At 33.8% G+C, this 25,951-nt stretch overlaps 1 protein-coding gene across 14 annotated transcripts in view; it reads left to right on the top strand.

Annotated features, from left to right (window-relative positions):
• hppy (MAP4K3-like protein hppy) overlaps positions 1 to 25,951 on the top strand; it is a 136,067-nt gene that overhangs the window by 54,037 nt on the left and 56,079 nt on the right. For 5 of the 14 annotated variants that reach the window (XM_069842162.1, XM_069842163.1, XM_069842168.1 and 2 more), the window contains 2 exons: positions 4,521 to 4,559; positions 25,106 to 25,156. The exons of 5 other annotated variants lie outside the window; for them this stretch is intronic. In XM_069842162.1, coding sequence (XP_069698263.1) covers positions 4,521 to 4,559; positions 25,106 to 25,156 — 90 coding nt within the window. The remainder of the gene's footprint in view (positions 1 to 4,520; positions 4,560 to 25,105; positions 25,157 to 25,951) is intronic. 4 more of the 14 variants (XM_069842165.1, XM_069842171.1, XM_069842172.1 and 1 more) reach the window with 2 other exon arrangements.

A 25,951-nucleotide genomic window follows, 5' to 3' on the forward strand; every position in this document is an offset into this window, starting at 1 on the left:
TTGTCAAAAAAAAAAAAAAAAGTAGCCGCAGTCGTGAACAGCGAAAATTTTCTAAGTCCACTTCGGGTCACAGCGATGTTACACGATGCATGTCCTTGTAGAAGCAGTTCCGGAACTATGGAATTATTTTATATCTGCATCTCATAGACCAGTGGTAGAGTGCTCGCTTAATTATTTAAAGATTGGGAGTTCGGGCCTTGTTCAAGTTTGTCTCCGAACTGTAGCGAAGATACCCGAAGGGAACTTTGCTTCTGGAGAGCGGCCACTTTTTCTTTTGACAACTGTACATAATATGGAGCTTGTTATGAGAGGTCTTTTCATGCGTCAGCATTTTCATTTGAAATCATAATTGTCCAGTTTCTCATCTATAAAATGAGGCATTATTTGAAGGGTAGATATCAGTGATGTGTGCGTGCGTGCGCGTGGGAAAGTTACTTCAATTTTTCTTGTAAATGTATAATTAGTTTAATTATTTTTTCGTTATTGTGATTAAATGTAAGTATACAGATATATCACTTTCCGCAAAAGACAGGAATTTTTCCTCTTGAAGAGTTGATGTAATCACATATATTTTTGTTGTTTATATATATAAAATTAGAAAAAGGAAAAGTTTATGAGATAATTTATGACACTATCGCTCTTCTAACATTCTGACATGGTTATCGGTTCCGTTGGGAGGGAGGGATAGGTGCTGTCCATGAGCATTATGAAGCATGATGTACATTGCATGCTAGTGGTGCAAGCTATTGCATGTTTTGTTTTCAATCTTGGCTTCGTAATATTGCAATATAATTCATCGTTATATGTGGCATGATTGTTAATGTCTTTGCATGAATGTCATAAATGAAGGATATCTCTGAGTTGTGTACGGAACAAATTGACCTTTTCATATGAGAAATTTAAGGGATTTATAGTTGTATGACATATTTAGAAGTTGGTTTACTGTAAAACTTCTACATTTATAAATACTGACGGTTGTCTTTGACAGAATTAGTTTAAATATGTTTAATTTTATTGGTTTAAATATATTTAATTTTATATCATCAGTCATGAAAAACCGTTTTTTGCTTAAATATAGATAACATAAAACTTCTTCCTTTTTTTATTAGTTTTGACTTACATACAGTAGAACCCTGTTTATCCGAACTAAAGGGGCAGAGACGTTTTGGATAATGTTTTTTTTTGGGGAGGGGGGATAATCCACGAGTGCTATTTTCGTTAGTGCACTTACAACTGCTTAATGTCTACAGAAGTGAATATATGCGAAATCAGTTGTCACTTCTCATTCAGCTATAATTGCTTCCACAATTCTTGGGCTACCTACCCCAAGGAGCAAAAGGTAGATATGTAGACAAAGAATAACGTTCACTTGACGAGACAAACATACACTAGCTGGCTGCTACTGAACGCAAAACAAGTGAAGAGGGTGCGGAAAGCAGATTTCTCTATCTGTTGCATTCCTTAAAGGACACACGCCCTTATTTGTAAACTTGCTGTGGAGTGAGAACAAGATGGAAGCTGCCACATTGGCATGCATTCACAGATCTTTGGTACATAAGACGCAGTTATGTTTTAGACAGCATTTTTAAGAACAAAGTGTGTATGGTCCAAAAATATGGTATGTATTTTTACTCCACTGTTCTGGCTAAATCGAGTTTTGGTCAAGAGAAGTTCGGTTAAGCAGGGTTTTACTGTTTATGTAGCATTTTGTTATCCAACTGATACATGTTTTATAAAACATATAATTTCTTATTCACACGATCAAACTAACTGATAATATGTTTTTGATTAATAAATAAATTAATGTATGATCACTATAAAAATCGTTAAAGTAATTAATAATAATGCTGATTAATGATAGAAGACTAAAAAAATTTCCGATAATTCTTTTTAAATATAAACTTTTATAAGATATACTTCTCAGTTGTAGTTGAACTTCCCCTTATACATATCAGGCATTATGTTGTGATTTAATTCAATAATCTTGGGCAAGAATTCTAGAAATTTTATCTCTGTTTGTCACTTCATGCGTCCATATTTTGGCAAAAGTTATTAAATCAGATATTTTTCTAGAAATGTATGTAAAATTCATCAAGTCAGATATTTTTATAGAAATATACATACAATTCATCAAGTCGGATATTTTTTTTAGAAATATACATACAATTGTTGGCCTGGGTAGCACAGTCGGTATAGTGCTGGCCTTCTGGCTCGAGATTGCAGATTCGATTCCGGCCCAGGTCGATGGCATTTAAGTGTGCTTAAATGCAACAGGCTCATGTCAGTAGATTTACTGGCATGTAAAAGAACTCCTGCAGGACAAAATTCCAGCACACCGGTGAAGCTGATATAACCTCGGCAGTTGCAAGCATCGTTAAATAAATAATAATTTGTAAATATTGTGCGTACAATTCAAAATTAGTCGCCACTTTCCCAAACCTGAATCTGTTTAAGTTTATAGCATAATGAAATCATTTCTACAAAAGACAGTTGCAATAAATTCAAAGAAGTTTGATGTTATTCATGCGATATCAGTTTAATTCACGAGTTTTTATGTCTAAAAGTACAAGAATTTAAAAATAGGATACATAGTCTGCAGAATTTCTGTCTAGAGGTGTTGGATTTCTTAAGATATTGATGTAAATCCGTTTCTTAGTATTCAAATTTATTACTATTATTATATGCGATTTAATTTGTTTTTTTCAATTTCACAAACTGTGAAGTCCCTTAGTTGAGATCAGCATACAAAATCTTTGTTGAATTTTGTAATATCTGGTCTTGTAAAGTAATTTACACTCCAAAGCTCACATAGATTATGATTCCCCTTGAATGTCTTAATTTACACCTGTTGATATATATTATTTGTACGGATGCAAATAACAAGAAGTATCAGAAAAATAAGTATAAGCTGGTTACAGTGAACATAATACTGAATTTTAGAATATAATTTTATACACGAGCTAATAAATTAAAGTTGGAGATGCAATTTAAAAACACAGACAAATAAAAGGCATTACACTAGGTAGTTGGGTATTGGATATGTGTTGCAGATATAGACTGATATCAGATTAAAACTTGAAATAAAGTTAATTCAACAAAAGATTCAAACTTGAAATGTATTATTACAGGTAAAAAATTTATGAATCATTCATGTATTTATAATAAAAGTAGACATCAAAGGAGGGAATGATTGTATATTTATAAATTTTTATATGTCATAATATAGAAACAAATATTTTTCGGTTTATTTTGTTTTATGTTTTACATAGTTTCATGTAGAAGTTATTTACAGTAAGATAAACTGGAAATATTGGAATATGTATGATAAGACTTTCTTGTGTTAAATTCTAATGTACCTTGTTTACATGTTTCGACCTATTTATGGGTCATCCTCAGAACTGGTCGTTGTTGGTCTTGGCGCCTCTTGTTTTGTTTCCTGTGAGGGTGTGTTCGTGTGGTATAATGTAGAGTCAAAGAGTGTGTGTGTTCTGAAATTGAGTTGTGTGTTCAGAATTTCGTTGGGGTGTGTTTTCGTGTGTCTGTATATTTCATATTGACTAGAACACACACACTCTTTGACTCTACATCATACCACACGAACACACCCTCACAGGAAACAAAACAAGAGGCGCCAAGACCAACAACGACCAGTTCTGAGGATGACCCATAAATAGGTCGAAACATGTAAACAAGGTACATTAGAATTAAACACAAGAAAGCCTTATCATACATATTCCAAAGTGATATAGTGTTAAACGTTGTGTAATCAAGATGGATATGGAAATATTGCTTTGATTTTATGAGGAATTAATACATTCTGTGTTAAATCACTGTACGGTATAATACTTACATAACTATCTTGCTGCTAAGTTCTAGCTTCTGTTAAACTGCTGGCTTAGAAGAAGTGAACCTAGACGTAGTACATTTTTTTGCAAAATAAGTATTGAATGGGAGAATCCATAATATTAAGTTGATTAGTTCTTATTCAATCTGAGTCGCATTGTTTTCTTATTTTTATTAATAAAGTAGTATTCATTTAGATTATGATAGTATTGTCTTGCAAACATAGTTACCAAGATTTCACTAATTACAAAAAGCATCGACTTTGAATTATGCAAGTAGTTAAAATTCTGAACTTATATCTTCTCTTAATAGTAGTACATTACTTTCTCATGAATTTCCTATTAATTTAACTAATGTCTGATACTTAAATTTGTTCTTTTTGGAAACATAGTTGAATTCATAAGTGGTGATATTCCAGTTTTATTTGAATAAATTACCGGTACTTCAGTTCATTAAGTACAGACTTTGGTAAATTATTGATTTACTTTCTGCATTTGCAAGGTGCTTTCTTTTGAATAAGATTAGTAATCACAAGTTCTCTTCACTGCTAGCAGTGAATAGATGACAGAGATACCTAATCTTGTTCAGAGGACACCTGTTCATAATTGTATACGTACTAGACCTAAAGTCTTTGTAATGCTGTGCTTAGAATTTCTGTGTATTTTTTTTACCTACAGGAGTCTTTTGCAGTACATTGATGAAGAGCTTATTTTAAGGTACTGTAATAGTTTTTTTCATTTATTCCTCTTCGCTCTGTAAATATTTCCAATAAGTGATGCATGTCAGTTATCCATAATTAACTTAATGTTATTTGTGTATGTAAATTTACACATTTAATGTTGTAGAGTGTGGGCAGTTAGCTGTTTAGATAATAACTGAAGCTTGCACAAATGTGTGTTCAAGATGTGGCATGATATAGTTGCATCCAAATGAAAAATAGTCATGTCATTATATATATGGAGTTCTTCAGTAACTTACTGTCAATTCGTTTGTCTGTACCAGATCTTTATAGATCAATTCTCATGAAACGATTTCATTTAATTATACTGTCAATGTTGACATCTTAAGTTGTAATGTAGAGAAGAAGGGAATTTGCCTTTTAATCATAATAGGTTAGGATAACAGAGTTTCCTGTTACTTATTTAATTAATAATATGTTTGAGGACAGTTATTTGTTTTCAGAATTGTATGTATTTATTCACACTGCAATGTATATATACCCGGTGGCAGTGGTAACTAATTACACTCAATAATGACAATAATAAACTTATTAATTAAAAATACAATTAATAATAATACTAATAATTAATACTAACAATAATTTATAATAATAATAATAATAATAATAATAATAACAGGGAATATCCTAAATTAAATGAAACACGATCACTTAAAATAACATTTAAAATAAAGCTAATTTGTATCTTAAATCTAAGTTCGAACTAAAACCCACGAGTATGATATGTTCATATCTGCACAAGTAATTACACTCATTTCGCTGTCAACTCACTCACTGCACTGGAACTACGATACATTTCACTGAATCTATTCTGATTTCACTAACACTTCAAAAACATTTGACTGTTCAAATACTTTGCACTGCCACTATAAACTATAAAGCTTCGCTGACAGGAATACATTTCACTTACACAACACACTTCACTGACACAACATAATTCTTCACTGATACAACACTTCAATGACAAAATATAATTTACACCCTTTAAATACTTTGTATAATTACCGTCTATTAGTAAAGTGCTTAAGCCTATTTTTAAATACTTTTTGGTTGTTGGTAAAGCCTTTAGTAAGTCTGCAGGTTTGTGGAATTATTTAATATCTAAAAGTCACTCTCAGGGTACTTAAAAAGATTTCTATAATGTCTGTTTCCCAACTTCAAAATGTAAATAATGAAACAAAGTCATTTCTTAAATTGTTTTGCCAAATGGTTACTGGATTGAAGAATAGTAGTTTGTTCAGATTCGGTTAGAAGTATATTAATTATATTTGTTACTAAAGACTCAACTTGTGTGAGTGTACTTGATAGTCATTTGCAGATATTTAGTAAGATGAAAAAAGGTTTGAATTTAAATAGGACCGTACAGCTGTATCATATTAATCACTTTCTAATACAGCCTGCAGCTGTATCATATTGATGACTTTCAAATACAGCATATACACGGTATATATTAAAAAATTTCTTATGTCATTGTGTACTGTGTACAATCTTTTCTTCAAACTACTAGATGGATTTGCATTAGCTTAGGATTGTTGAATTTTCGAACATAGTAACAGACAGACAACTGTAATAGATGAAATAGTCTAATATTTTTCGGAATTTGGGTCAAATTTAAACCTGCATTGGGGTTACTAGTGGATTTGCATTAGCTTAGGATTGTTGAATTTTCAAACATAATAACAGACAACTGTAATAGATGAAATAGTCTAATATCTTTCGGAATTCAGGTCAAATTTAAACCTACATTGGGGTTACTTGTCCAAATTTAATTTTCTCACAGTTCTGGTAGGAAATACGTGATTGGAACAGTGTGATTTTTCACCCAATGATATAGCTAGTAAGCAAATGCTAATTAGTTGACACAATCATGTACAGTAGATGTATTCAAGAAAATAAGTGTTAAACTTTATTTTTAAGAAAGATACATTTGTAGAAACTTAAATTCAAATACAAAATTGTACGTGAAATAATTTGACATTCAAGAACACGTATCCATTCGTGGTTTCATTTACAGGAATACTTCTTGTTAAAATAGTGTATTTTAAATATTTAAAAAAATCTCGTCTTTGGAGCTTAGGACTTTGAATTGTTTTCTACTTTTTTCCTTGTAGCAAATGGTGGGACCATTTTCATTTTGCTCTGAAAATTTAGAAGAAATTTCAAATTAATATCTTTTGTAATAAACAATGACAATATTTAAATTTCACAAACCCTCTTGCATTTTTTTGTTCTAATTTCTTTTGCATATTCAGTTTCCAATGAAACATTATTTGATGTGTAGAATAAACACACATGCTCATCAGAACTGGATCATTTTTCAGAAGATAAAATTATTAATTTCTCGTATTCTCATATACCCTTTCTTGCGAGGCTGTCCCAGAGATAACTTTTCTCGGCTGGCACTTCGAATTTATCACTTTTATTTTTTAATGAAATCCTGTAGTATAAACATCTTTTCTTATTATCATAAGATTTAAAAATGTTTTGCTAACCAATTCATTGTCAACCAATTCTCCAGTGAAAGCAGTGTGTCACTTAAATATTACTGGCATGTCTTGTTATAAGTACATTAATTTTCTTGATGCTCGTACTTCCCTTGAGAATATATATATAGATCTTAACAGCCATTTTAAAATCAAGCTCATCAACTGGGAATCAAATTGTGACAGTTGTACAGTATAATTGACGAATTCTATTTCTTCAGTATAGTGGCCTGATTTATTTAATGATATTCCTTTCAGTTTATTCCCAGTTTCTCTTTTTTGTGTTCGCACAATTTCTCTTGATAATTTTGTTACACATCACAAACATCTAAACATGATTACAATTTTCTGTACTACAGTGATGTAACTTCGACATAAGTCAACTTGATTTAAAAAAATGTGACCTAAATAAGTGAATCATTATTCTGAATACATATTTTGGAGAATAGAACTTCATAAATTACAATATTATTGAATCATTGTACTGAATAAAACAGTGCAACATGAAATGACACCTTTGGCTCTTGAAGAAAGTAATACTACGAGGCGTGTTCTTAAAGTAAGTTCCAAAAGGGTGTAGTAAGTAAACGGGAAGATATTTACAAACTATTTTTGTTGCATTGTATTCCCCACACTTCAGTTACTTCTCAACATAATCTCCACCATTATTGAGGCATTTATCAAGTTGTGGCACAAGTCTTTCTATCCCCTCATTGTAGAATTCGCCCGCCTGCAATGCGAATCACTCCCGCACTGCTGTTTTCACTTCGTCGCCATCAAAACGTTGACACAGAGGAACTTCTTGAGGTACAGGAAGAGATGAAAGTCACTCGGAGCCAAATCCGGGCTGTAGGGGGGAATGGTCAATTTGTTTCCAGCCAAATTTCGAGATGAGATTTTGGGTGTCGTCGCCATCAAAACGTTGACCACTGAGGAACTGCTTGAGGTGCAGGATGAGATGAAAGTCACTCGGAACCAAATCCGGGCTGTAGGGGGGATGGTCAATTTGTTCCGAGCCAAATTTCGAGATGAGATTTTGGGTGTCGTCGCCATCAAAACGTTGACCACCGAGGAACTTCTTGAGGTGCAGGAAGAGATGAAAGTCACTCGGAGCCAAATCCGGGCTGTAGGGGGAATGGTCAATTAATTCCGAGCCAAATTTCGAGATGAGATTTTGGGTGTCGTCGCCATCAAAACGTTGACCACCGAGGAACTTCTTGAGGTGCAGGAAGAGATGAAAGTCACTCGGAGCCAAATCCGGGCTGTAGGGGGAATGGTCAATTAATTCCGAGCCAAATTTCGAGATGAGATTTTGGGTGTCATCACCATCAAAACGTTGACCACCGAGGAACTTCTTGAGGTGCAGGAAGAGATGAAAGTCACTCGGAGCCAAATCCGGGCTGTAGGGGGGGGATGGTCAATTTGTTTCCAGCCAAATTTCGAGATGAGATTTTGGGTGTCGTCACCATCAAAACGTTGACCACCGAGGAATTTCTTGAGGTGCTGGAAGAGATGAAAGTCACTCGGAACCAAATCCGGGCTGTAGGAGGGATGGTCAATTTGTTCCTGTCCTCATGATTTTTTTCATCGACAGCACGCACCAAATTATGATGAAAGAGTGATGGAACGGAGAAAAATTCTCTCCGGCGCCGGGATTTGAACCCGGGTTTTCAGCTTTACGTGCTGATGCTTATCCACTAAGCCACACCGGATACAACCCCGACGCCGGTTAGAATCGTCTCAGATTAAGCTCCATCTCTTGGGTTCCCTCTAGTGGCCGCCCTCTGCACTACGTCATAGATGTCTATGAACGCAGGACCGAAGTCCATACATGTGTTGAGGTGCACTCGGATGAGTGACTGGTTGGCCGGGATCCGACGGTATAGGCGCCGTCTTAAATCACAAAGTGATTTATTACGCATATCATATATATTTTGATGTACCGAAGTACATATGATATTTCCATGCAGATATTCTGCGTCATCATATGATGAAAGAGTGATGGAACGGGTTCAAATCCCGGCGCCGGAGAGAATTTTTCTCCGTTCCATCACTCTTTCATCATATGATGACGCAGAATATCTGCATGGAAATATCATATGTACTTCTGTACATCAAAAAAATATATACGCACCAAATTGTCATTGACCAAAGATGGCCGAACGGTATGCTGCTCGTCATGCACAGAGACGCGGCCCTCTTTGAACTTCCTAACCCATCTCCTGACCATTCCATCACTAATGGCATCATCACCATACACATCACAAAGTTGACGATGAATGTCAGCTGGTTTAATGTTTCTCGCATTCAAGAAATGGATAACAGAGCGCATCTCACAGTCGGCGGGGTGCTCGATCACTTTAAACATTTCAACTGATCATAACTGACCCCACACACAGACTGAAGCTCTGAAACTGCATGCACAGCTTGTCTGAAGATTGAAGAAGAAAATATGCATGCACAAAATAACGATTGCAGTGATGTGACGGCTATAATTGAAAACGGAACTTACTTTAAGAACACGCCTCGTATATTCTTTTCTGTATCCTTTACATAAAACTTGAATAACAAGCAAAACCGAATGCATTTAAGATATTTGTATTTATCACACTGTAAGACTAGTTTTCAATATTCTGAATTATATGAATTATTGGTCCAAATAAAACATTGTAACATAAAATGTTGATAAAAGCAATGTAATCAAATTTAGTACACATAATATTGCTCAGTTTTTCTGCAATATTAGGTTAAATGGAACTGATCTTTTGAACTGAAAAACACAAATAGAATATATTACTCCTAAATTGAGTTCTGCCTGTTATGCATTAAGATCCTTGTCTTCTATTGGCAATATAAATACCTTTAAAATGACATTTAATTCTATAATGAAATATGGATTAATATTCTGAGGCAATTCATCTGAAGCTAAACATAGCTTTCTTTTGTAAACAAAAATATCAGAATAATGACAGTGTGCATGAAAGATACATGTAAAAGCTTTGAAGAGAGAGAGTAGGTTGAGAACAAAATTACTGCATATTCATACCTTCTACTTAAAAGTAGAATTTATGCTGGTAAATTGAAATAATCTGTTTGTATGTATTGCATATTTTTGTATAAATTTTGGCTTCTTTAACTTCTGAGAACCACAATGCTGGTGTAAGATCTATGGAATACAATAAATGTAATGAAAAAATGAAAATGGTATTGGCTGCTCGAGATAAAGATGACTCAGCATAAATGACTCATAAACTGATGGAACAATATGGAAATTGGGATCTAGTCATTAACATTTCAAAAACTAAATACATGTGTAAAGGAAATTGAGATACTGGAGCCGTAACACTAGAAGATAGTTTTGTTGAACAGTTAGAGAGTTATATATTTACTTTGGTGTTACTCTCAGTAATAACACTGTTTACAATACTGAAATGAATGAGTCAAGTAAAGAAGAAAAGCAATTTCAGTACCAAACTCAGTACTCTGGAGCAAACAGAGAGAGAGGAGAGTTAAGATCATGATATATGCAGAATTATAGTTCAGAGCATCATTATTTATCTCTGTGAAGTGTGGCAAGTCAACTAAAGGGATCAGAATTTTATAAAGCGTGCAGCTCATAAATCCAAACTTAAAAATTACATAATGAGATCATAATGAACATGATGGGTATGAACCAGAAAACTATTTCAGATAAAATAGAGAACAAAAAATGCAAATGGTATTGCTACATCAGAAGAATGGATGCCAGAAGAATGAAGGCACCACAGAAGACCCAGATGAAGTTGGCTTTGCAAAGTGCAACGATTTATTGATGGAAGAGAGAGAACTTGGAGGAAGTTGGGATGACAAGGCTGTATGGAGATTGGGAATGGAAAAACGTTAAGATGTGCTTAAAAAAATGATGATGATGGTGGTGATGATGATGATGTAAGAATGCAGACGAATGAGTATAGGTTATATATACAGTCAATTCCCGATAATTCACGGTAATTAATGCACTAACTTCCGCGAAATATCGAAAATCGCGAATTATCCTCAAAATTTTTATTATTACTTAAAGTCCAGCAAAAGTTACTCTGAAAGGTTTGATTACTAAAATGCACTTCAAAATCAAATGCTAAATGTAAAATAGTGCAAGACATTTTGAAACATTATATTTATTTTATTTTATTTGGTTATTTTACGATGCTGTATCAGCATCTAGGTTATTTAGCGTCTGAATGAAATGAAGGTGATAATGCCAGTGAAATGAGTCCGGGGTCCAGCACCGAAAGTTACCCAGCATTTGCTCGTATTGGGTTGAGGGAAAACCGCGGAAAAAACCCCAACCAGGTAACTTGCCCCGACCTGGGTTCGAACCCGGGCCACCTCGTCTCGCGGCCAGACGCGCTGACTGTGACTCCACAGGTGTGGACGAAACATGATATGTTATACAATACTGCAGTGGAATAGAATCTTAAATCAAGAAACACAAGTTTTACAAAATATACATAAAACACTTTAACTTAACAAAAATAATTTGTCATCTTTCTTTGTTTCTCAGAGGGTTATTAATTTTTTTCTGGTTTTAGACTGCAGATTTCTTAAGAGGAAGGAAGAGAGTGTAAATAAAGTAAAAACAGAAATGACAATGTCATTTCGTCCCCCCCTCCTCCAAAAAAGATCGTGAATTACTCGCAAAGTGAATTAACTGCACGTGAATTATCGGGAGTCGACTGTATAGTCTATAAAATTAGCTTCAATTAAAACTTTTTTTAGGAAAAAAAAATAAATCCACTTAAAATTAGCCTGTTGAGATAACAGATCTAGAATTGGCATGTCATACTGTGAATTGTTTTAATAGAGATGTGCACACACCACCTACTCATAAACTTGTGCGTTCGTTTTATAAAAATCTAAGAATTGTTGATAATTCATAATTACAACAGTCAGTTTGCTCATAAGTTGCCCATCTTAAATCAAGAAACACAAGTTTTACAAAATATACATAAAACACTTTAATTTAACAAAGATAATTTGTCATCTTTCTTTGTTTCTTAGAGGATTATTAATTTTTTTCTGATTTTAGATTGCAGATTTCTTAAGAGGAAGGAAGAGAGTGTAAATCGAGTAGAAACAGAAATGGCAATGTCACTTTGCCCCCCTCCTCCCCCCAAAAAAGATCGTGAATTGTCCGCAGGGTGAATTAACTGCATGCGAATTATTGGGAGTTGACTGTATAGTCTATAAAATTAGCTTCAATGTGAACTTTTTTGGATAAAAGTTTTAGGACAAAAAGATAAATTCACTTAAAGTTAGCAGGTTGAGGTAATAGATCTAGAATTGACATGTATACTGTGAATTGTTTTAGTAGAGATGTGCACACACCATCTACCCGTAAACTTCCGTGTTCGTGTTATAAAAACCTAAGAATTGCCGATACTTCATAATTACAATTGCCAGTTTGCCCATAAGGTGCTGTAGGACACGAAAAAAAACTGTCACAAGTAATTTATTTAACATATTGATCTTTCGACATTTTAAATTCAGTTTTGTCAACAAAACAGGTCTAAAAGTTTGTCGAATTTAACAATTGTATTTTAGAGGTGGAGTTGCTAATATCCCTGATCACATATATAACAAATTGGTAACATGTGGAAGAGAACAACCTCCAGGATCATCACCGTCGATTTAGAATGACTGCTAGATGCAAGTACAGTTGCTCCATGCAATTCAAATGAAAGTTATAACGTGACTTCTTATGCAGTAGCTAGATGGCAGCATAGTGAAATTGATGAAAGTTGTTACTGTCAAAGCCTATAGAGCCGAGCAATCTGTTATATATGTGATTTGGGCTAATATGCAGGAGACATAGAGAGCGAAGGTATGGGAGTGAACACCATGCTTGGAGTAGCAGTTTCTGTCCTGAATTTGAAATGTAAACTACTTAACCAAACAGTAAAGCAGGAAAAGTTAATCACCAGAATTGCATAAAAATACCTTTTCCAAAGCCTCCTTAGTTCTGTAACATGTTATAAAATATCTGTTACTTACTTACTGGCTTTTAAGGAACCCGGAGGTTCATTGCCGCCCTCACATAAGCCTATCCTGGGCAAGATTGATCCAGTCCCTACCATCATATCCCACCTCCCTCAAATCCATTTTAATATTATCTTCCCATCTACGTCTCGGCCTCCCCAAAGGTCTTTTCCCCTCCGGCCTCCCAACTAACACTCTATATGCATTTCTGGATTCGCCCATACGTGCTACATGCCCTGACCATCTCAAACGTTGGGATTTAATGTTCCTAATTATGTCAGGTAAAGGATACAATGTGTGCAGCTCTGCGTTGTGTAACTTTCTCCATTCTCCTGTAACTTCATCCATCTTAGCCCCAAATATTTTCCTAAGAACCTTATTCTCAAAAACCCTCAATCTCTGTTCCTCTATCAAAATGAGAGTCCAAGTTTCACAATCATACAGAACAACCGGTAATATAACTGTTTTATAAATTCTAACTTTCAGATTTTTTGACAGCAGACTAGATGACAAAAGCTTCTCAACCAAATAATAACAGGCATTTCCCATATTTATTCTGCGTTTAATTTCCTCCCGAGTGTCATTTACATTTGTTACTGTTGCTCCAAGATATTTGAGTTTTTCCACATCTTCGAAGGATAAATCCCCAACTTTTATAGTTCCATTTCGTACAATATTCTGATCACGAGACATAATCATATACTTAGTCTTTTCGGGATTTACTTCCAACCCTATCTCTTTACTTGCTTCAAGTAGAATTTCTGCGTTTTCCCTAATCGTTTGTGGATTTTCTCCTAACATATTCACGTCATCCGCATAGACAAGAAGCTGATGTAACCCGTTCAATTCCAAACCCTGTCTGTTATCCTGAACTTTCCTAATGGCATATTCTAGAGCGAAGTTAAAAAGTAAAGGTGATAGTGCATCTCCCTGCTTTAGCCCGCAGTGAATTGGAAAAGCATCAGATAGAAACTGGCCTATACGGACTCTGCTGTAAGTTTCACTAAGAAACATTTTAATTAATCGAATTAGTTTCTTGGGAATACCAAATTCAATAAGAATATTATATAAAACTTCTCTCTTAACTGAGTCATACGCCTTTTTGAAATCTATGAATAACTGATGTACTGTACCCTTATACTCCCATTTTTTTCTCCAATATCTGTCGAATACAAAAAATCTGATCAATAGTCATTCTATTACGCCTGAAACCACACTGATGATCCCCAATAATTTCATCTACAAATGGAGTTAATCTTCTCAAAAGGATATTCGACAAAATTTTGTATGACGTCAACAAAAGTGATATTCCTCGAAAGTTACTACAATTAGTCTTGTCCCCCTTCTTAAAAATAGGTACGATTATGGACTCCTTCCATTGTTCTAGTACAATTTCCTTTTCCCAAATTGCAAGTACAAGTTTATAAATTTCGCTAGATAATACACTTCCAATACTAAATACAGTAACCTGTCACTGATAAATTCGACCTTATTTACTGCTGATTTTATTCTTTTATGTACAAAGAATCCTGTTCCTAATTGGTGATTAATGTTTCCTTCCCTATAATACAACAAGTAATCGCCTATTTGTGATATGCCATTCCCATCTAACCTAACCTCTTGTACTCCCACGAAGTCTATTCTATATCTAGCTAGTTCGTTTGCTACTAATGTTACCCCTCCTGTTCTATAAAGACTAGTTACGTTCCATGTACCAAATCTTATAACCTTGTTCCTTTGCTGTGGTCGTGCCGGAGGATCAGTCCCATTCTGAAGCTTATTGTTAGGTTTCGTAACAAGCTGTTTTTTACGGTGATGGGTTGTTAGCCCTTCGCCCAACCCCCAAGCTGGAGGACCACCCCTTATCGGCTGTCCACGACTGCTTATTCAATATATTCACAGCTACCCTCCATATCTGGAGGCCATCTCCTCTATCCGCAACCTGAGGACACGCCATGCCGTGGTGATAGGGACCCACAATACATGGATAAAATATCTGTAGATGCAGTAACTAATGTTTGTGTCATTATGACAGTTAACTTTAAGGGGACACGCTACTGAGATTTCTAATCTCCACAATTTTTATTGAAAGTTTTTGAAATTTTAAAATCGAATAGATGTTGATGAGTTACATGTGCACAATTATTTTCAAAATTTTATGTTGAAAAATGTACTCAGAAAAAAAATAAAATATAAAAAAGTGTTTATAATTTTAGTAAACAAATATCTGGGTCTAAAATAAAGATAATTTGTTTCTTGAACTTTTAAAATGATGCTAAGACTACCTACAATGAAATGGTGCATGGGTTTGTTCCTAGTCAATACAGTTCATCAGTAAAAAAATTTAACTTTTAATATTGGCCAAAATTGACGAAAACTCAGTAGCGAGTTCCCTTAAATAACCTGAAAATGATTAGAGATATCTCAGAACAAATTGTACCATTGTTCCCCCCCCCCCCCCCAGAAAATTTCACATGATTTTGAGTATCTACATTACCCCCTTTCCATTTAAAATTTCAAAGTTGCATCCAAAATTATGGCTTTTGAAATAGCTGAGGGCTAGAATCGAATGTGTCACTGGTGGAGCATTTGGTCTCACAAATACTGGTAACATCCATATTAATCGAAAATCAAGCATGTGGACAATATTTATATGGTTCCAGACTTTTGATTTACTTTTGATATATATATATATATATATATATAGAGAGAGATATGTTATTTAACTTTCATTGTTCGACTACACCGTCTTATGCATATTAAACATTGACATTGGACAGTCATGTTTTATGCTTTGATATTTTAAAATTTCTTCTGAACATTTTCAGCATGAATGCTGTTTGGTTTACATACTGTTTTTTTTTTTTTTAAATTTACTTATGTCTGTTTTGTAATCTGTTCTGTAACTTTTTTCTTCATATCAGTTCAGTTCTTTTTACATTTAAGTTTCTATTAATCGGAATATTAAATTCTGTTTGTTTATCCGTACAAGATCATTCCTTTTTTGATATTGTTTTTCTTTCAGAGTACCCAACTGTAACTTTATAAATAGCTCAAATCAGTCTTTGAATCTGTAAACTTTTTGCAGTAATTCCATTCATACTTTTCAAAAATTGAAATTACTTTTATCTTTCTGCACGTTCTGGTTGTTCATATCTTTGGCAACACATGTATTATAAACCACAGAAATTACAATTAAAAATCTAATGCTGAATCCATTGAAAGTTCTAAACATTTGAACATAACTCGAAGCATTTCATTATTAATGCTTTAAGTACCATTTCAATATCGCCTAACAGCGTTGTTTTCCAATGGCCATTTTTGGGATCATTTAACCCATTTTGCTTTCTGTCTCCCAGTAAAGAGCACTCAAATTCCTGCACTACTGCACTTCTTTCTTCGGTTTAGAGCATTGAAGCAGATGTTCTTTCATTGAAGATGCCTGTTGCACAGTGAACATTCTTCTGTGTTGTAAATTCCAATCTTGCAAAGATGTGATGCCAGGCAGTCATGTCCTGTATTCTTCTAATGTTATGATATCTACTTCATTTATTTTTTATTTTATTCTTCAGACGCATGATTATTCGAGCTCTATGTCATTGTTTATATAATTTGAATTTCATAACTGATCACATTAATCTGGGCTGTTTGTCTCATCATTTATTGAAATATGTGATTATTTATATGTCATTTTTCTTTCGTGAACACTGTTTTATATAGTGCTTATTGGCCAGATTAGGGTTTTTATACAACTTTTACTACTGACTTCTGTAATTTCTACCTTATAATAAATTACTACTTGAACGTTCGAATGTATTATTATGAGAGATTGTGTAGTTTGTCTCTTTTCATTGTTCTACTGATATCTTTCCACTTATCTTTAATAATTTTATTTCTTTCCCCTAAGTACTTATTCTGTAATTTCTTGCTATTACTATTATTACATTGGTGCATTTATCTTCAGTAGTATTGCTATTGGCAAATTCTTTAAATATTGCACACTAATGATTAGTAAAACTTGAAGTAATGTAAGTAGAATTTGTAAAATCTTACACTCTCAGATTAATACATTTTCAATTCTTTGTCATATCTTTTCATTGAATTTTGCTTTTGTTTCTTCCATTGTGTTACTGTATTAGTCTTAAGAAAGAAATATGTTCCAAATTATGTTGCTTGCCTCTGTTAAGTATTATGTCCATCACATACAGATAATTTTCTTCAATGCGAATGTACAGAGTGATTTACAATGATTCAGCAGCACTTAGGGATTCTATGGACTAATTTGGGCACAAAATATTATACGAAAAATCTCAGTATTAAGAAGCTACAGTCCACACCTGTGGAGTAACGGTCAGCGCGTCTGGCTGCGAAACCAGGTGGCCCGGGTTCGATTCCCAGTCGGGGCAAGTTACCTGGTTGAGGTTTTTTCCAGGGTTTTCCCTCGACCCAGTATGAGCAAATGCTGGGTAACTTTCGGTGTTGGACCCAGGACTCATTTCACCGGCATTATCACCTTCATCTCATTCAGATGCTAAATAACCTAAGCTGTTGATAAAGTGTCGTAAAATAACCCACTAAAATAAAATTAAAAAGAAAGAAGCTACAGCCATTTGAAAATAAAGTTCACGAGGTTTTTTGATATGTGTACCATGTCCTAGATGTAAAGATACCCAATGTTTTTGAGCTACATGTTGGCTCCATTATCAGAGAAGGTACGGAAAGAAGAGTAAAGAAACTTATTTGTTGGATCTGTTACCAAGAGCTATTCTCCAGGACTGAATATGGAGTGAACACAGAATGAGTATATATGGGATGAACCGTAAGTAATGTCATTCATTTCAGGGAGTTATAGAACAGAATTCCTAAGTGCTGTTGAATTGTCGTAAATCACTTTGTGTAGTCAATTATTTACAACTTATTTCTAATAAACGTCTTTTCATTTGTTTATTACTGAAGAAGGAATTCGTAATTCTGAAGACATTGTAAGGTGTAAAGTCTTCCAGGAATTATCTGTCATTCATTTGTTCTTTTCCAAATATAGCCTCTTCGGTTGTTGATTCTCTTCCAGATCGAATATTCAAGTCACTATTTATTAAGATACAGTTACTGGAGTATTTTTTATTCCTGTAATTTCTCATAAAATACTAATTCTATCACTTTCATAAAGGTACTCCATGTTTTCGAAATGTAGCAATATACAGCCTGTGCTGTTGCCCCTATTTTTTCGGGATGTAGGCAACACTGCATTTTAAGGAATGACAGTAGAATTCGGATGACTTTCGTATAGGAAAATCTCTCTGCATACAACTCAGACGCTTTACCCCTACACTACCGGAGACTTTGATAAACAAGGGAACAGTGGAACAGTTAGTTGTACATACAAAACCGCCTCCACAAATTTTGCACACACTGGCTCAAGGAGCACAGTTTGTATTTATGACATTGCCTGTGAATGTGCGAGACTATATAACATAAAAAAAAAATAGGAGCAAGAGTTACTCCCGGTATAGTCAAGGAAATTGGAATTTTATAATTTTTTCATCTACAGTAGAACCTCTATTATCCGTAGTAATGAAGGGAGTGGACTGGACGGTTAATCAAAAACATCGGATAATCCGTACCATAAAATATTTGCATAATTCCATATTACAGTCTCATAATATTCCTCCGAAGTTTGTGTTTAGCATGCTAGATAGTAATCAGAAGTTCACTAATTTAATTCTGGTTGTCAACGACGGGTTTATAAGGGCCAAGGAAGTTCCTTATGATGGTTGTTTGCGGAAGGAAAGGAATAGTAGGGGACTCTTGATGTAGATCTACATACGTTATGCAGTTTATCCTTATTTTTCATTAGATCGCGCGCAGTTGTAACGTCAATCACGTATTCTGATGCGAAATGAGCCGCGGTTTTTTCTTTTCCCAAACCCCTCAATTATTTGTATTTTTATTTCGATACTTAGCAAAATACTTTTGACACTCGTGGAAGATATTTTACATAGAAGTTATAAAGTACGGGCATTCGAGTAGTAGGACAAGGACTGAATGCTGCACAGGTTTGCTATATATTGTGCGGAAGTTCTTAAGACTATTTCTTTGAAAGCAGGTAGTGACTATTTTACAAGTTGGGAAAAATACCTTCAAGTAACGTTCTTATTGCTTGCAGTAGTACTATGTAAAGGTAAAGGCTTTTAATAAAACACTCTACAAAAAATAGGATTATAATATAAGGTACAGTACTAAGTTTCTTACGCGTTTAATTCTGTAGTAAAGAAAGGAAGAAGGAAAGAAAGAAAGAGCAACAGAAAGACAGTCGGATAATCCGCAGATCGGTTAATAGGGTGACGGATAATTGGGGTTCTACTGTATTTGTGATTTTCACAAGTTTCTATTGGAATTACAATTTCTGTTAATATAGTCTTGTTTTGTTTGTGTGTCCTCTATACATCAATGCATAATTAAATAAATTTTTAAGCTACCGGCATAGCTCAGTCGGCTAAGGTGCTTGCCTGCTGATCCAGAATTACGCTCAGGTGTGGGTTTGATTCTCACTTGGGCTGATTACCTGGTTGGTTTTTTCCGAGGTTTTCTCCAATTGTAAGGCGAATGTCTGGTAATCTATGGCGAATCTTCGGCCTCATCTCGCCAAATACCATCTTGCTATCATCAGTCCACCAATTCCATCAATGCTAAATAAATTAGTTGGTACAGCATCGTTAAATAAGCAACTGAAAAAAATAAACCTTTAATAACTTGTAACTTCTTTATTTTCAATTATTACTGCTATGTCAATGTGTTTCCCCTGTGTTATTGTTTAGACCTGTTACGACAATAAAGTGTAACAACATTATAAAAATTTAAAAATATTGGGCTTATTTACTAGTGCATTCGATAAGGAATGGCAACAATGCTGTAAATTAGTGCTCCTAGCGGTGACCATTGGAATCTTGTAGTATGTAATAGAGCACCAATTGTTTCATAAATCTGCAATATTGAAAGTCTCGAAGTAACCATATTTTCTAAAGAAGGTGACTGTTTCTGATGTGTAGTAAGTGCTAGAACCCTAAAAAATGTTCAGTAGGTGCTTCATAAAAATCCAAGCTGCAGGAAGAAAAGATATAACTCAGTGCTTTAGGACATTATAAGAAGCTTGTGGAAGAGAAATCCTACCATACCGAACTATTTAAATATGGGTAGAAGTAAGGCATTCGCTCTCAATCATAGGTTGACATCCAAAGAGCTTTAGATCGATCAGTGAGAGATATATCCATAAATGATGCTGCAGATGGAGTCCGCTGTCTTCCAAGGATTTGAGAACATATTGTTGATATGACAGATGACTACATTTGAAGTATGTAATGTCAAAAATAACCTAAATAAATTTAATATGAAACAGTAACTCTGTTGCCATTATTTTTTGAATGTCTTACTACAGTAAAACCTATTTAAGACATAAGTGACATGGTCTAACTTTTTTTTCCGTTGTGGACAGGTTTCCATATTATTCAGGTGTGAAGTTAAAATTGAATATTTTATCATTTGTATAAATGAAAAACAAAATGGCATGCCAGAAACTGCAAGAAGTACAAAATATTCTGTTTAGCAGTACTGATACTAAATCAACTCTCTGTTGCTTATTCCATTGGTGAATCATGTTGATGAAAATCTCATTTTCTGTATAAATGTTATTGTATAACTCATTAAACGCTATTAAAGTTTACTAATCACATTAAATTTAATGTCCAACACTATACTATAATACTGTGTTTATATCACAGCACTTTATTTAATTGGACTAGGAGCCATCCATTAGAAGCCTTGAATTCTGGCTTATCTAATTTCTTTGCCAGTTCAAGGGTTTTCTTTGCAGAATAGGTCCAGAAATTGGCACAGTCTTTGAAAGGGTATGAAGAACCCATTCCCACAACAGTTCATTTATTTCCACATAACCAGCTGTTTTCTGTTTCATTTTTATGTCACCATTATTGACTGCAAGCCACTCACTCATGATACGGTCTTTAATTTTTAAAAGTGTTATACCTGAGTCTTCCATGACTGAACTTCAACTTTATTTTCCATACACTTCGTTTCTCATTTTCCTTTAACTCGACAACTTTTACTTCATCACTTAATAATAGTGCCACATTTTTACACGACTTTTTTTTTTTTCTATTACGAAATCACTACACTTGTGTTCTGTCCAGCTATGACAGTATACGGGTGTGAAGCATTGAAAATCTTTGAAGGGACTCGTCTGTCTAGTCAACAGGGTAATAAAATTTATGACCACCAGCCAACACACCCTCGCATCCTCTAAAATTTGTAAATAAAACTTGTTTTTACCTTAGTGACGTAGATATTTCGTACATTCCTTGAAGTTACATACTGTTTCAAAATATAGTTTACATCAAAATAGTGTGTCCAAAATATTATTTCCGTTTTGAACAATAGCAAACAGTTTCCATTTCCGCGTTGGATAGTTTCTGTTTTGTTCAGGAAAAATTATACATAATACAGATAAATTTCTCCAGGATTGATAAATTGTTCCGGAATAGACAGGATTCCAGATTATTCAGTTTCCAATTTGAACAGGTTTCACTGTATAAGTAACTTTAAATAGAAGTATAGTAGAGCTTCAGCAAACATCTGCCTTAAGCTATGAATGTGAGAAGCAGCATGAAAGATAAGAGAGAGTGGCTGTTGCTTATGAGTGTGACCTTATTACTTTGGATGAGTGATAGATTACAGTGAGAAAACTGATAAATTCGGACATATATTGTGACTGTAACTGGACTAGCTACATTTGCTTGTTTAAGAAACATAGAAATTGACAGGCCTGTAGGAAGTTGTAACAATTTAATATCATCGTCATCATCATCAGTAGTACTACAGCCCACTGTGGATCTTGACTTCCTTTAGGAGTTTCTTCCATAGGACTCTGTCTTTGGCTACACTCCTCCAGCTTTTGATACCAAGCTTCCTTATATCATCTATTACAGTCCATCCAACAGAGCCTAGGTCTTCCTATGCTCCTCCTCCCATCAGGCTTAAATTTCATAATCCTTTTTGGCATCTCATTCTCGTTCATCCTCATGACATGACCTGCTTATCTCAGTCTGGATATCTTGATTCAGTTTTGGGATTGAAGCCGGATGGTCTATAGCGAGTCCTCGGCATCAACCCCTTTGATTTGGTTACCCTCCCCTTTGATTTTATTACCTGGTTGTGTTTTTCCAATGTTTTCCCCAACCAAAAGGCAAATGCCGGGTAATCTTTTGGCGAATCCTCGGACCTCACCTCATCTCACTACATCTCGCCAAAATATTGTAAAAAATTGCACAAAATTGTAAAAATTGTAGAAAATTACTAAATTGTAAAACTGTAAAAATTTGTAAAAATTATAATTGTAATATTGTAAAATTTTGACTTGTTCCACATCTGAAAGCTTCAGTGCTCATGTAAGATCTATGGAATAAAATAAATGAATGAATGAATGAATGAATGAATGAATGAATGAATGAATGAATGAATGAATGAACGAACATAGAGAGACTTATAAAAGCTAGTGTAGTTCTTAGTTATTTCTTATTCTCCAGCTTTCTCCTTCTTTATGAATTCATAGATTCTACGTAATATTTTCCTTTCAAATATGTCAGTCAAGGTCCAAGTCTCAGAGGCATACAAAAATACAGGCCTTATGAGAGTTTTATATACTATATATATTTAGTCTCCTGGGAAAGTAACTTTGATTTGAAATGTTTCTGAAGACCATAATAGCTTCTGTTAGCATTCTGTATTCTTCTGTTTATTTCATCTGTATTATTATTATTATTATTATTATTATTATTATTATTATTATTATTATTATTATTATTATTATTATTATTAATGATCCAAGATATACAAAACTCTGTCTCCAATTTGAAACCACCAATTACAAAATATGTTCCGGGTATATTTTTGTTTTGGGTTTTACCAACTGCCGTGTATTTAGATTTTGTCTCGTTGATTTTCAATCCCTTTGAATCAGCAGCAGTTTTTAGTGACTCGAAGGTTTCTTTAATATCTCTTTCTTACCTTGTTATTATATAAATGTCATCAGCAAATGCTAATAATTGAACTGACTTATAGAAAATAGTAACATGGTATAGCTTAAGTAATACATTAAGAAGACTTTATGGGCATACTTTTCTGTTGTCTTGAATTATAGACATCTGCTACAAGTTTTGCAGAGTAAAGATTTTGTTCCACCACAATTTTGTGCGGCACATGTTTGTATGTACACATTTGTGCAGTACTGACGTTCGCCTATACTGTTCTGCAGTTATTCAAGGTTGTCTCCAACTCAGAAACAAATTTTGTTTTTGTCGCAAACAGTGTAAAGAATTTGTGCGTGAACATTTTGTATGCAAACAATTATGCTTATTTTCTCGTACAGTATCCACCAATGTGGTAACTTAGGAGGACGTCTTGCTTTGTTCTTTGGCTCGTGTCATTTTAGGTACTGAAGAAGGACATAGCTAAACCACGTTTTTGTGTGCAGTCATTAAAAATAGGTCCATTGAGCAGGTTTAAAAAATGTTATAAGAATTTCCTGTCAAGCTTTTGAAAATGTGATGAATACCATTGGACAAGAAACTGCTAAACAAGACATAAACCATAGAAAATGTTTTCCAATAGAAGTGATTCTCGCAGTAACATAGAGATGCCTTGATACTGAAGATTCCTTCACTAGTTTGATGTATTTGTTCAAAGTGTCCAGACAACTGATATCTCGTATTTTTTCAGGAGTATGTAATTTTTATGCTTCTTGTTTTAAAGATAATTGTTTTAATTTGTTATTTGTTATATTCTCGCTGCTTAAAACCATATAAGATAAAATTGTCTATGCAGACCACCAACTAGACGGATGTAAACTCTATAAAAATAATTGTAAATATTCTAATAATTTCTAGATGTGTACAGTATTCGACTGTTTGATATTGGTATTTTTTGAGTATATGTACATAAATTCATATCACCAACAGAAATTAAGTATTTAGAATAAATTAACATAATTAAAATGATCGTGGTTAATAACATAATGTAAAATTAAATAAGTTTATGTTGTTTATAAATCAGCCAATGTAATAAAAATTTGTAGGTTACAAATGATTTAAACAACCTAGACAATTAAATAGAATATTTTTTTTATTAATTTCCAAAAATACAAGCATTACACGTCATTGTTTCTTGTAACCCAGTAAAATGATGCCAGTAAAAATGAAAATAATTTATGAATTGTGCTATGACGACATTGCTCACGAATTTTGTTTAATAATGATGAGTACACAGTTAAATAATGTTTCTTACAAAAAAAAATTACATTTGTAGTTCTCCATTAAAATTGTTTACCTCAGAAGTAGTGAGAAAATGCTGAAATATATTGTTAACATACCACTTTATCATATATGAAAGGCATATGTAATTAATTTGTTTACATTGAATTTTTAAATGAAAACGTCTTTGTTCAGTGCTGAACATTTTATGTACTTGGAGTAATTTACTCTGCGGCATTTGAACTTATTTTGCTACAAATGTTTGAAGTGTTTTACTGTTCTGCTCTCTAGTTCATAGTGTTCACTCTTTTTCGACATAAATTGTACTTATTTCCTTATTCAGTATTGATTGTATTTTTTAAATTAGTTTATGTCATGCTCTGTAATTTGTATTACAGTGAGCATATAGGCATTAAAATGTCACAGCTACACCAAACGTAAGGCAACTTCGATGAATCTGTGTTACTCTGTCAAATATTTGACAAAGTATATTGTTGTTTACTGTTTAATACTGTGAGTGCATTTTTAGGTATTCTTAGAAACTCAGTTCACTTAAAATGTAATAGTGACAAGTTTTCAGTTGCTGGAAAGAATGTATCATCTCAGATGTGCACAGATATATATTTTTCAATTTGTTTTTCGCTCCCATATATATGGTAATTTAAAACTGCTTTAGTTTATCTCACTTCATTTCTTTTCTCAATCAGGGGAAACCGAGTACACCAATTGTCTGCACAGGAAGAATTGTATTCACAACAGTAAGTAGGTTAACACTTCCTGTGCATAGAATTTCACCTGCACTTGGAAAAAAAAAGTCATTCACATCATTAAAATCATATTGAACTTTGAGCAGCCAGATTTAGCACTGTAGAATCTTAATGTAAAGTATCTTAAATATTGTAAGACTTTTGGGGTTTTGGAAATTAATTTTCAGCTTAGGTAAGTTGTATTATGTCTACATTTTCAGGTTTAGATGCTTATCGTGTAAAAATTCTGTTGTGATATATTCACAACAGGTTGTTAGATAATATCTACTAGAAACAGAAAAATTGCAGTTTTGTAACATAATGAGTGCTAGACAGTTGGCTTTTAATCAGATTATATTTAGTATGTATTTTGCATGGCCTTTTGAGCTGATCACATTTTGTAGTTGCATGTAATTAATTTTTATACATTTAATTTCCGTAGATGTAATTCAGAAAGTTATTTTTGCTTGGGATTAATTTATTGTATGTAAACATTGATGCACGTATAAATAGAAGTAATAATGATAATATGTGGAAAATAAGGCATTTTCTCCTTCAGTGGCAAAGGATGTGCAATGAGTGTGTTGGGTATTTTCTGTTTGGCATGAAAGAAAGTAAATGAATTCAACTTTTAGTGCATTATACCACCTCTTTCAGGGAATTTTGTGTTAAATGAGGATGAGTTAAGTTTTCTGTAGTTTATTTTTTCCCTGTAAATCTTTCATACTTTCTCATTATACATTAATTTGGTATCTTTTAATTATTTATTTTAAGGAATGTGTGCAAAGAAACTGTAGGAAGTTCAGT

The sequence above is a fragment of the Periplaneta americana genome, chromosome 12 (assembly GCF_040183065.1).
Source record: "Periplaneta americana isolate PAMFEO1 chromosome 12, P.americana_PAMFEO1_priV1, whole genome shotgun sequence".
NCBI lineage: Eukaryota > Metazoa > Arthropoda > Insecta > Blattodea > Blattidae > Periplaneta > Periplaneta americana.